We start from the raw sequence: 13,362 nt of genomic DNA on the forward strand, positions 1-13,362 counted from the left end.
AACAGAGTCATGGTCAATCTTGCTGCCTATCTGTCATGGTGGCTTTCACAGCACGGGTGAGTTGATTATCCACCTATTACTGTGGTGATTATTATTTTATCTGCATATGAAGTATTCAGTTGCTCATAGTATTAAATATACGAGGTGTTGAGTATCGCTTGGTTACATTCAGAATCCGAGTGACAGTTCTGGTTGCGTATGTGGCAAGACTGGTATATTTTGATATATGAGGTGTTCACTATCGCAGTGTCATATCCAGAATGCTAGTGACCGTCAGGTATATTTCAATGAATGTAATATTGCAATGCAGTATTGATTATCATTGGAAGATGACTAAAACTTGTTGAATGGTCAAGCCATCATGAAGCAGACATCATTCTGACATGTGTTCATCAATTTGTGAATGCTAACCCTTGATGTGTTAAGTTGATCAAGCTGATTCCATACAATGCGCGAATGTAAAATATGAAAGCAATTGTCCTTGTACCTCAATACCAACTCCTGAAGGGTAAGGAGAATAATATTTCAGTGCATATGTTTTCAATATCAAGGCGTGTGTGTTGTTAAGTCCAGCAACTCTGCAAATCTCTTCAGCAAACTTTTTTTGGAAACAATTCAAACGGCCTCATAGTGGCTTCGGAAAAGCCCTTGTCATTGCATGCAGTCAATAGTTGACATCCCTGTGGTTCCCAGTCCAGTCAAAAACCAATGTTCAGTGTTCACCATTTGGTTTCCGTTCTCAATACGAGTCCCTCTGTAGAGGCTGCTACACCAGGAGCTCCTCCTCCAAAATACAAGACTCCTGGTCCGCCTGTGCTGTATCCCATATAAAGACCTAACGGAAGTAGACCGATGGGTCTGAGCAAACCAGCCAGAAGTAGGTCAAATCCTCCTCAATTTCTGGTAGCCGTTACTAGTCCTTGCTGTCATCAGTCATCAGATGTAGAGCTGGATAGGTCAAACAGCCATGCTAATTAAGACTGACGAGGCCATGTAATTAGTCTAAATCAACATGATAGTTGATGACATGGACTCAGCTTAAAGGATGAATTTTGTCACAATAGCAAGAACAAGCTCATTACAGAAAGTTACCACCAAATGCATTAAAGCCTCTTTGATGGTGACAGCACATGTCAATACCCACGGAATATCTTGTCAACTTGACACCGGATTAGCCCCAGACGCAGCAGTATTATTGGCATGTGCAGCATACACTCTTCCTGCAGTGCACAAACAACCAGGACTCCAAATCGCATGCCATCAACGTAATTTAGTTCGTACCAATCTGCCCACCCACATTACAAAATCGTCTAGACAATAGTCAGAAGTTCTGTGTGTTGCCCAAAGGTGCTCCATCCATGGTCTGCCCCTGAACACTTAGCAATCAAAAAATCATCTGAACTTTTCTCCAAATGTTAATATTCGTTGGTTAATGAGATGTCAACAGTGATTAGTGAGAGGAGGGGACAGGTTAAATATGTACAGTTATCAAGGCTTACCAGGCAAGGTAATTATGCTGACCACCAAGATTGATGGGCGAGACTAGAGTAAACTCAATCTCCAAATGGGGGCCACAATGGCGACCCTGGGGATTTCTGTGTCATTTTGACGTGTACACCTACATGTAAAGTCTGCATGTGTTAAAGAACTTAATCCAATAGATGAACCACATTGCCGTCTACAAACTCAAAGATATACTTTTTTAAGTCTCATCCATTGCATGTTGCATCAAGTCAAGGACAAGGTTCTACTGGTTTTTCTACGCCCATCAAGGCACCAATAGCTACTCTCAAACATGACACTTTTGTTGGCATTTTATTTTTGTATTTTTTGCAAATGCACTGTCAAACACGAACTTGAAAAGAGTGCAAAAGTTTCAAGGGCAATTTCATCAGCGAACATAATATTTAGTTTATGGCCAATTTGGAATGAACAAAGTTGCCCACTTCTACTTCTAGCTTTGCCAACATTTCATGTTTCACAGTATATCAACACAACACATTTGAAAGATGAAACTCTTCAGAGGATAAACCATTGGTGTCTGTCCTTTCAAAGAAGAACTATATTCTTTGGTTGAAAGGCCACTGGGCACTGCTTGAAAAATGAACATCAGAGGCTCAACCATAAAGATGATATGAAAGTCAAACATAAGAAGGTTTGCTTCAAAGATTTTTCTGACTGTTACTTTCAAAGGGTCTAGACGCATATCATTTAACCCTTTCCACTTTAGTTGCCGAGAAATGAAATGTACGACAATGTCATATGGATTTGGCAGGGAGTACCGACAAAGATGATACACTACTCGGCCAAAACCCACGAACAACAATAACTTGGACATTTCTGAGGTTCTTATTTCGCACTAATTGACCTGTCGACAAAAACAAGCTAACAGGTACAAGCCAAATGTCAAAATATCGCCTCAAAGGCAAGGTATGCTCGCCTATCTTCAGTTACTCGATACGACTGGGACAAAATTTGGATTAGAACAGAATGTGGCGCTACTTGTTTGTAAGAATGTCTAATCAGTAACGAGAGCCTCTGAAAATATAGAAAAGAAAATACCAGGCCTTGTTGTGTTATCATTTGTGTGTTTTCGGTGATATTGCATGGTTCTGATTATGATAGCGCGATCCGGTTTCCAAATGGATGCGATAGACTTATCTATGAAGCATTATTAGGTGAACAGAATCGGTCCTTTGATTAGTAAAGATCATTTTGAAAGTAGGGAATTGATTAGACAGATACATTGTATGGAAGAATTCTTCCTCTGTTTTCAATATGTTGTAGATACATCAGAGATAGTGTATTCTCTTGTGTTCTGATCAAATTATGCGTAAATATACATCCTTCTCATTTAGGTGATTGTAGATGTGACATTCTTGGGCATTTTTAATCATCATGGCCACCCTGGGGACGGTAAGCACCAAATGCTCCCCAAAGTTGTTCCTATAGAAAAAGCTGCAGTGGGAACATCGTGTCCTAAACCATGCCCTGCTGAATCTAAGCAAAAATTACATATGATGTCTCGTCTCGGCATTAAACCAGCTCTCGTGAATGAAGAGTCATGAAAAGTCATCTGAACCTTTATTAAGACAAATCACCAAGCCATTTCTTTGCCCCAGCAGCAAACAAAAGATCCCAACACGAATACCAAACACACAAAATGATCAATAATACACAATCCCACGACAGTCATTTTTAAACGCTCTCATTAATCACTCGTCTTAAAAACCTGCCTTCTTGTTCGCCAAACGGAACAAAAGCAAATTTACGATTCTAATTAGAATGTATAAAATATCACCTTGGCCTCTGGCTGCTTTGAGTATGTTTGGATTCTACCTGCTCTTGCTAATTGCACAAGACTGATTAATTGTTTGATGCAGAGTTGATTAACTATTTCATTTGATAGAGTTTCTTAAGGAATCTATTTTATTGTGGTGGTCACTCAAGATAATTCACTTTGAGTACAGTGGAACCCCGGAAACACGACCATTTCCAAATTCAAAAAAGTTTTTGGACTGATGATGTTGGTTCATTTCGAGCAGAAAACAAAAACAATAGTGGAAAAAATTTTTGGACTTGGAAATTTTTTCCAGGTTAGGGAAATGGTTAGCAGAAAAAAATCAAAATTCTGAAAAAATTTCAAAGTCAAAGAAGTTTTGGGACTGATGATGTTGGTTCATTTTGAGCAGAAAAAAAAACAGTGAAAATAATTTTTTGACTTTCACGAGTTTGATGTTTATATCAGCCTCCCAGGTCACGAGAGTAAAAAGGTTGCAAATATTACCTGGTCCACAGTATTACCAAAGATGCATGATACCTTTTCCAGCAGCTTAATTCTTCTTATTGAACGTTTCTCATAAACTGCTGAATTGCAAAACAAATTCGATCCATCATCATCAAAGATTATGTTGGATAAAATCCGATCAAATATGTTGATGTCGGCACCCGAGCTTTGGGGAGCAAGAACAAAGAAACCCATCGCAGTCAGTCAATGTTTACTTCTCTGATGAACTAATTAGGCCAGACGTGATCAATCAATCCATTAGGTAAAATGCTTAATTCAATTAGACTTTACGTAAAAATCAGAATTGTGATGTTAGACTATGACTTTTCAATTAGATCATTTAAAGGGTGTAGGTACATGCTATGCACAAGCACTGAAATTCAATTTAAGATTTAAATTCCACGAAAAAAATTTCTCAAGATTTACTCCTGAAGGTGTACACAGATCAGAAATGATGAAGGCGATGGGTGGGGTGGGGGTAAATGAGCCGGGAGGGCAAGGAGATGTGGCCTGTTCTCTCAGCTTTTGTATTGATCCGCCCTAATGAAACCACACCGAGGACATTTCCTTATCATCAGGTAATGAGTGATTACAACAGTCATTCATCATTGCTACCATGTTCATGAAGGCGCCAAGCAAAATCAGCATCCATAAGTTTCGATGCATTTCTGATCCAAGCTGCATTGGGTTTGCGTTGGCTGATTGGGTCTGGCCAGCATTTTCTTATCTTTAGTTCATGATTGATGGAAGAGTGGCCACAGGCCTTTCCAAGCATCATTGCTTTAACAGCAATATCAGCTTTGCAGGGCAGTTTGCAGGGCAGTTTCAAATGATCTTGTTAAGGTTTTGATGCTTTGGCGTTGGTGGATTAGGTCTTGAAAGCATTGTCTTATCTTAAGGTTATAAGTGACTGGGGTTTGACCATCAATCAATGGTCATCTGTCTCTTCCTATGCTATGGCAAGACAGAACTACAAACATAACACAAGTATCATCCCTAGAAGGAGCCAAATAAATCTTTCTAGAATTGCTTATTGTACCTACTTAGACAAAGCAAAATAGGTCCAGGAATACCAGAAATGAAACCCAATGCTCCTTCGGATCCAATGGACACCATAGTTCACAATGCATATCTTCCTTAGGGGCAGATTCCATCCTGAATAAGCTGCATTTTCTGTACGTATAAGTTTTATATGTAAGATGTACAGGTTGTCGAGGCAAACTTATGATGACATACGCTCCAGACAAAACAAAGCTGAAATATCTTCTTTGCTTTATTGTTATTGGCCTGTTTTTTTAAAGATTGGTTAAAAGCCTAAAAGGTATAACATTACTCATCTATTCTGGGAGGACAAATTGCTTGCCACAGATTTATGTGATATGTTCAGAGGCAAATATATAAGTTTTTCACCTATTAGGAACTAAATCATCTCTATACTTGTTGCTTTGCTGAAAATATTTTTTTATGGCTTACTGTAGAATTCCCAGGTATCAGGTCGTTTTATCCTTGGGGCCATTACAATATTTCATCGCAACCAACCACAAATTGCCTTGGCACAAAGAACAAAGCTACTTTGGAGGTGTAATAATAATGCAAAAAAGCCTTCAGACAGACAAACATTTTGAAATTGTGTTTCATTTCTCTTTTTCCAGATTCCTCATAAGATGTGACCACAAACCCCAATTGTGATTGTGCACAAATGAGATTTCATAACTGAGACTCCAATAGGCCCCAAAACAGACAACCCGGAGTAACGCTAATGTCCTCTCATACATCGGGCTGTCTGAAAATTTCATACCTTGCCCTCAAGCTCAAGTATTGCTTTGTTTGAATTCAATGCGGGATCTATTTTGGAACAGGGTATTCAACGGGGTATTCAACGGGTGTACACGATAACTTTTTTCATCATTTGAACATGATGTGTATTTTCAACAGATTTCTACGGGATGAACGAGTTCGTTTGTTTGAATTTGCTAACCCTGGCTTATTCATCATTTTTTGATGGATGCTTTGTGTTTGGTGCGTGGTGGGTGAATAGAGGTGTCGGTCACCTACGATGCAAAAGGGAAGCTCATTCTAGCGGGTGTAGCAGGCAACAATATCACAATGTCGGTAGACTGATAGCAATCTATGACATAATGCATCTTTAAATTTTCAGAGGGAGAGGAGTAGGGATGGGTCACCAGAAGTCTAGCAACATCCTATCATCACCACAAGGACCATGTGTGAATAACGATGATCGCTTAGCAACCAGTGGTTGATATTAGAGTATTGGACACTCGTTGGATGAACAAAAGAACACACTGATTTATGGTATGGTAGACCAATCTATGATAAAAAATAGTGCTGGTGTCTTTCTACTGGGTGGGCATAAAGAATCTAAAGATTTATTGACTCATTACATTCCTCCTCCACACAGGATGGTGAAGAGATGGGAAGCAGTATAGCTTCTTTCCCTGCATACTTTAAAGTCTTGATGATGGTGGTGTTAAAGCCCAGCAAATGAGCGATTGAAATTAGTGTGACCTGTGATTTTGATTACATTCAACACTAATCATGCATTTGCGATCCTCATTCCTGGTGCCAGTAACAGATTCAGGTGACAAAACAGCCACATATAGATGCTTTAAAGAGATGCTTTTCTTGAACAACTGGTTTGGAATTTGGTAGCAGCTTGGTACACAGAGGGTAAAAATGGTGCCTCCAAGATAGCTCTTTCACAACATACTAATGTCAACATTATCTCAACGCTGGAATGCGGCTATCCCGTATCAGTACAGTTTGAGCACAGGTGCGTTTAAGAGGCTCGATCTGCATCGCAGTTATCTGAATAGCGTTCCAACATACTCAGTTTTTTATGGAGCTACGAATTGGTGCGTTGATACATGACATAGACAACAAGATCAAAATAAATTCATTTACAGGAGAAGAGGAAACATCTTGTTGGCCATCACAAAACTAAACTTACAAACTTTTAGTTCTTGTACATAGAGGAACATTCTCCTTGCTAATGATAGTATAAATTTGACACCTGTAAACATCCATTTGCCAGAGATGTACTGGAAACCAGACCGTGGCTTTTATGTCTACATTATATGCCAATAATGCAGTTCCAGATCGCATTTAACAGTTTGAAACAACCTTTAATGTGCAATTTCATAGACTGAATACATTCATATGAATTATTGAAATGCGTGTATGACGAGAATAAATGGGTATGGGCACGACAGCCGAGTATATGGACTGTGTCTCCATCATGGATGCTTCCTAAGTTGGCTAGCAAAGCCTGTAAATTAAAGCACACAGATGAGACATAAATGCATGGGATCTACAGCTTATTTCACCTGGAATGAACTAACCAAAGACATGCATGTCTGTAGTTGGCCCAACAGTGACGACATTGAACTAAAAATTGACCTTTTTCATGTGATATTCTGGCCTACTTAACCTGAAGTAATTTCTTTATCGAAAATTCGGGGTTTAAAAACCACTGATCCAGACACATCTTGACCCATTTGCCTGTCATCAATAGGTATTTCATTTTTGGGAAAGATGTCAACACTTTTGTTGAGAGTCTACCAAACACTTCTCTGTTTGCTACCCGTCATGTCACAGCCTTTCATATGATAATGGTGAACTTTTGTATGGCATTATACTTGTGAAATTGCGTAAACAGTGTTGTGTCTTGACTCACCAGAAGGTTGTCCCCTCCCTTAAACACATGTTAAACCCTTTGGGTTTACTACTGTCAAGTCATAATCAACCCCCCCCCCCCCCGCCCCCTCAGCTGCCCTGGGGCAACAGTCTACCTATCCTAATCAACATGAACAACAATGTCAAGAATCTAACAAAGACAAGTAGACAGGTGCTTATTCTCCTGGGGAATACTTGATAAGCAATAATTTGATTAACATACGACTTTGGGCATTCTTTGTCCTGGTAATCTGAACCCTGTCATCTCGTCTGAAAGAGAGCAAGATAACCCTGGCAGAACCAGGAAAAGAGAAAAATGCCATTTGATGCTGATGGAAATATTGTATTTTATGATGGAGTCACACGACAGGCAACCTGAGGCTCATGCAGAATCATGCTGCAGCAGCAACATGAGTCAATGCTGGTTTATGCTGAATGAAGGATGCGGCACAATACAGCTTTTCCTTGAGAACATTTGCTTCATAGTTTGTTATTACCACACATGATTTCTATATTTCAAACTCTCTCAGAATCAATACAATACCTTTTTCTTACCTTTCAACCTAGATGCTGACAACTCTCGCAAGTCATATTTATCAGTAGAGGTAACTTAAGCATATATATGATGTACTCCTTTTAAGCTGCCAAACATGTCCATGTTGGCAAAAACGACAGTACCAACTTAACTCAGTTCTACATTTCTGATTTTCGAAAAGACTGCATAACCAATTTAGCACATTTTGAAATTGCAAATTGAGGTATCGAACACATTGTCATTTAAATTCAACAAAAGCAACAAGAGGGCCAATTGAAAACAATGAAATGTAACATACCTTTATAGAATCAAAACAACACGTCACTCGTCCATTCTGTACTTCTACATGTGGTGGAGGGTGTGCAAATTTGCATTCCGTTTCCGGCCGCGAGCACTTACTCCTTTGAAACTCGCGGCAAACTTCCAGTGTCAGCCACCGCGAGTCTTTCACGTTAAAGTTATTTCCACCTCCGCCGCTCATCATCGGTCCCATCGGGTTTACCATGGCCATGATTTAGTTTTGAAAGTCTGCACAGGGGGCGCTAGTTATCACAAATGTAAATAGGATAGAATCACTTAGTTGCACATGGATAGGCACTCGGCGTATCCGTTTTTAGAAAACTGTAAAAACTACACAAATACAAAAATATATCTTTGAGATCGTTGTACACTCCACAGCCTGGGTTCGCAGCAGTTTTGGCCGTTTTCTTCTCTTTAGGATCGTGCTTGATAGTTTATATTATATTCTCCTTGCAATCCTCTGGTAAATATCTGCAAAGATAAGACAAGGAGACTAATGAGATGAGGGTGACTCATGTTGGATGATTGTTTACCAAGTTGTTTGTTTCTCTTGAAAATGGAAAATACAACACAAGCAACGGAATTCTGATAGTTTCATAATGGTTCACTAAATGCTGCAAGTAGGCCTACCTATGGGACGTTGAATTAGAAAAATATGAACTGGTTGCTGGGTTTCGCTCAATGGCTTAGCAAAACCAAACAGTATTGACTTATAACTTTCATGGGATGTTTGATTCGTCAGAGAAGCCTGATTTTAACCTGAGTTGTATGATTTGAAACCAATAAGACTCTTCTTCACTCATTCTGCTACCCCAATATTGATACTGCCCTCTAGTGTGTCAATCAAGAACCATTCTAAAGTCTCGGTGTACACCAACATCTTCCGCATTGAAAAAAGATTTTTAGCGACAGCCCGCCATTTTGTTCTCTTGTTCGCGAACAAACAGAAATGTTGTCAGTGATCAGGTTACAGTCCAGGATATTTGGGTCACGAGATAAGTTCTTTCCATACATTATTCAATATGAAATGCTTGGGCTGCAGGCCAAGTATTTTCTATTCCATAGCATTTCCACAGCGTATTTTTCTAGGACTGGCTTTATATCGAAGCAGAGTTTTATTGTGTTTATTCCACTTTCAAAGAACATAGATGACGCGAGTCGTGCCATATAGACGAGAAACACACGTCCATGGACAACAAACCAATGGTATCATTTGGTATATGACGTGATGGTGCACAACACCAGGGCCTTGCAGGATGACTTCACCAGAACAAGTGAATAATACAGGTAACTTCAGCATGATTGGCAGACGTTTTTGTTATCTAGAAAAATTCATGGATTCATGTTACTCCCACCAACATCAATATTCTATAAATCGAAATGTACCAAGGCCTCTGGAAACTACAGCAATGGACTTATCGATAATCAAAGATTGAGCCCAGTTTGTTTTCATTACTATGGCAACCTATTATTATTGTCTCAACATAGGCCTACTGTTTCCTAGTTTCTGTGTTGGTGTGTTTATCAACTATGTGGATGTTTTGTTAGTATGTATTGAAACTTGAACATAAAATGGATGTTTTTTGCAAATGAGACTGAAAAGGGCAAGATTTAAAGCCTAAGTCACATCCTCATTCTGGGTTTTACCTATTAAAGAGGATACAGCAGCAAGGAAAACTCTGCTATTCTCTGTTTTAATTCCCCTAGACTGGGCCCCATTCAATATTATCCTCAATGTATGACATAACCATGCATAATCTCACGATATAGTGGGCAGTAGTAACAGATTACATAAAACAAACTATGTGCTTTATGGTCAATAAGGGAATTACTACTACCAGACATAACATTGGGTAAGAGCCATAATATTGTATAAGAAGAGATAATGAGCGGCTAGACAAGGTTTGTTTGGTCTGGATTGCCCCTAGGTGAACTTATCAGGTCAAACAACTGAGGCCTCAAGTTTTTATGGTGTCTTCCTTTTTGTTGAGGGTATGATTGAGGAATGGGTTTTTCACGGGGTAGCAGCAGGGGTATAACATGGTTATGGTAATCATGAAATCTAACGCTAAAAGTTGCTCATTTTCATTTAGCAGCATTCCTTTACTGTCAAAATGTATTGGTTAATGCATCAGAAATTTGAGTGAGTTCTCCTATTTGCCTCCTAAATGTTGGCAAACTTGGGCTACAGTACTGCGGGCTGTCACTGTATAATAATAACAACAATAGCAGGTGCTCAATGGGAGCATTGACTTCCATGGCATTAACCATCTCATACTCCAAGCGTTTACCAAGGGTGTAGTAGTGTCAAGGTCTGCCTCCCTACATTAGCCAGATCTGTTATCATTCTTAGGTTGCTCCAAGAGTGGGCTTTCATGGTTGGATTTACAGCTCTCCTCTTCAAAAGAGCTAGGTCTGCATTGTGTACAGCCTGCAGCATTCTCTGTCTGCAGTTTGACTTCTAACTCCCTCTCAAGGTTAAACCCATTGTGTTGCGCAAATACACAAGTCAACATCAGCCACACATGCGTGGTAAATTCATCACAGAAACAGACACAAGGCATCTGTTGAAGACAAGGTTCCAAGGGATCATCTCAAAATATATTGAAACAAAAAGCTAACAGGTTTTTGTCAAAAGTCTGTTTCATGTAAACCTTTTGGCTCTACTGTTCTTATATGGAGTGGAGTCACACATGTCTAAACAGCATCGGTCCAATGTTTTCTTGTTAAAGAGTGACAATCTTATCAGTGTCCTTGGCAGGCATTATTTTCAAAATATTTTATGGCTTGTCATCATTTGGTGGAAGCAGGAAATGTTCAGTACTGGTAGTGTTTTGAGGGGGAGTCAGCATCCTAAGGAACCAGACAATGCCAAGTCGTCACACACACTTATCTAGACTTTCATTTTACCATGGATTGGTACATACCACCCACTCCCCCCTGTGTGATATCATCGAAGCTCAAGATGCAAGGTACACATTACAGGGGGTCCATCCAGAAACTTAACCATAGTTTCCACTTTGAGACAATCCCCAAGGTGCACCAACACAAACTACATGTTGTTTACCTCCAGGAGGGGAGAATACCACATCTAGAAAAAGATCAAGATGCGCACCTTTGGACTTGTCTGCAAAGTTGAGTCATAGCATGGGTAGGCGGTGTGTGTAGAAGGTAGAGATTTTTTTGAAAAAGCTAGTGATTGTTGTATTGGGAATGTTCAAATACACCGATGGCCTGATCGTAAGGAGTTATATCATGGGATATAGAAATTCACAAATACGCCAATGGGTACTTTTTCTGTAAAAGAAGATTTGTTGACTTCTTTAAAGAGACAATGGCAATGAAAATAATCACCAATCTACAGCTCATGGTTAATCTTGGTGTCTTTGGAATGAATGTGTGTGGGCCTTGTCGTTTTTTTTTGTCACAGTTCTGTAAGGATCTCTGTTGTATTGAGGGGCGACTGTCTAAATCTAGTGTACTGACTTGCACTTGCACCTGTTTCATGCTACTCTGCATGTCCTTGCTGCCACTGCAGTAACCCCGCCCGATAAACCAGCAATAACCTTAGCACCATTTGTGACTTAAAGGAAAACTCAAAAGCCTGTTTGAAGCAGAATTACATTTGTAACATGACCATCTCTAAGTTTAGTGTACCGATTAGCACTTGCAATCGATTTCAAGCCTTTCTTATCTCAGGTTTTGCATAGCCTTGCTGCGACTGCTGTAACCCCGCCCGATAAACCATCAATAAACTGCACCAGCTGTGATTGACGGACAAAAGAGACAACTTGTTCTCAATCAATTGATGGATTATGGATGCTGAGACAAAGACGAACACCTAACCCTTGGAAGATATTGTTCGCGGCAATGTAAGGGGACAATGGGGCAGACTTGGTACAAAAGTGTACAGGGTGTGTCATTAGACTTACAACCTTGATTCTCCCCTGCACTGGAAACCACAGAAATCCAAAAAAGTTCACAATATTTTGAGATTTCTCCAGTTTATCCATGAGAAGTCTTTAAAAGTGACCGTGATGATCAAGAAATCAACATTATCATCAACAAGCAACATTACTAAACTGATTAAGATATTGAGCAGAGGGTCAGCATTTTTTCCTTTTTCCTCAACATTTTCATTTACAAGCTGTTATTCATATCATTCCGGCTTCTATCAGGGCACCACAAGCCCACCATATTACCCCTGCGACTTGATGCAACTTAGACCAATCATGATTACAGAAGCTGAATTCATGCGGTCTAGATATCATATTCACTGTCGTGACCAGATCAGTAGTTCTTCAAACATCCCACACCCAATGGTTCTTGTCAACTCAGCTGAGTAAACATCATATTCAAATCCAGAGATTATCGAACTGAATAACGCATAGAAATCCAGTCTATACATGGAGCACTGAAATCCCTTGCAAGTTCTATTTTCATCAATTCTTATTACTCCACCATGATTGTATATTCTCTTCTATATTCTAGGATAATACTCTAGGTTCACTGGTCAAAGACCGTTTCTGAATAATTAAGAAACTGAAGATATCATGCACATGGTAATTAAATGTCATTTGGATAGACATTGGGTTTGCAACACCAAGTTGTCCGATGATCATGACATAATTTTCCGGCTTGGTCTTTGCATGTCGATTCTGTAGGTCTGAGCTTATGAAAAAATTCAACTCTGTAGGTGGTGTTATTAGGGTTCCACTGTACTTACTTCAATATACAGACAGACCAGCACAAAATCTTCTGACTACTCTTAAGCTTTGTGAACCAGTAAGTACAGTTAGGCATTGTTTAAGTTAGGCAGAAACATAATGTCTTAGTTCATGTCTGTTTCATGTCTAGAATCAAACACCACATGTACATTTACTGTACATCTATCATGTAAAATCTATGTATTTTCATCATGGAATGCACCGTATCCAATAATAGAACTCCACCCTCCTTTCAGCCTTGACAATGTGTCCTGTCACTCCAGGACTTCCTGGGTAGACATCCTCATTGTCCAGTAAATTGCCACAAGGACCCATCTAAC

General features: G+C 39.5%; 1 protein-coding gene across 16 annotated transcripts in view; it reads right to left on the bottom strand.

Moving 5' to 3' along the window:
* Positions 1 to 13,362, bottom strand: part of LOC135495171 (muscleblind-like protein 2a) — a 111,403-nt gene that overhangs the window by 75,566 nt on the left and 22,475 nt on the right. For all 16 annotated transcript variants that reach the window (XM_064783632.1, XM_064783631.1, XM_064783633.1 and 13 more), the window contains exon 2: positions 8,314 to 8,786. In XM_064783632.1, coding sequence (XP_064639702.1) covers positions 8,314 to 8,526 — 213 coding nt within the window. In that variant the 5' untranslated portion in view covers positions 8,527 to 8,786. The remainder of the gene's footprint in view (positions 1 to 8,313; positions 8,787 to 13,362) is intronic.

This window comes from Lineus longissimus, chromosome 10, assembly GCF_910592395.1.
Source record: "Lineus longissimus chromosome 10, tnLinLong1.2, whole genome shotgun sequence".
Taxonomy (NCBI): domain Eukaryota; kingdom Metazoa; phylum Nemertea; class Pilidiophora; order Heteronemertea; family Lineidae; genus Lineus; species Lineus longissimus.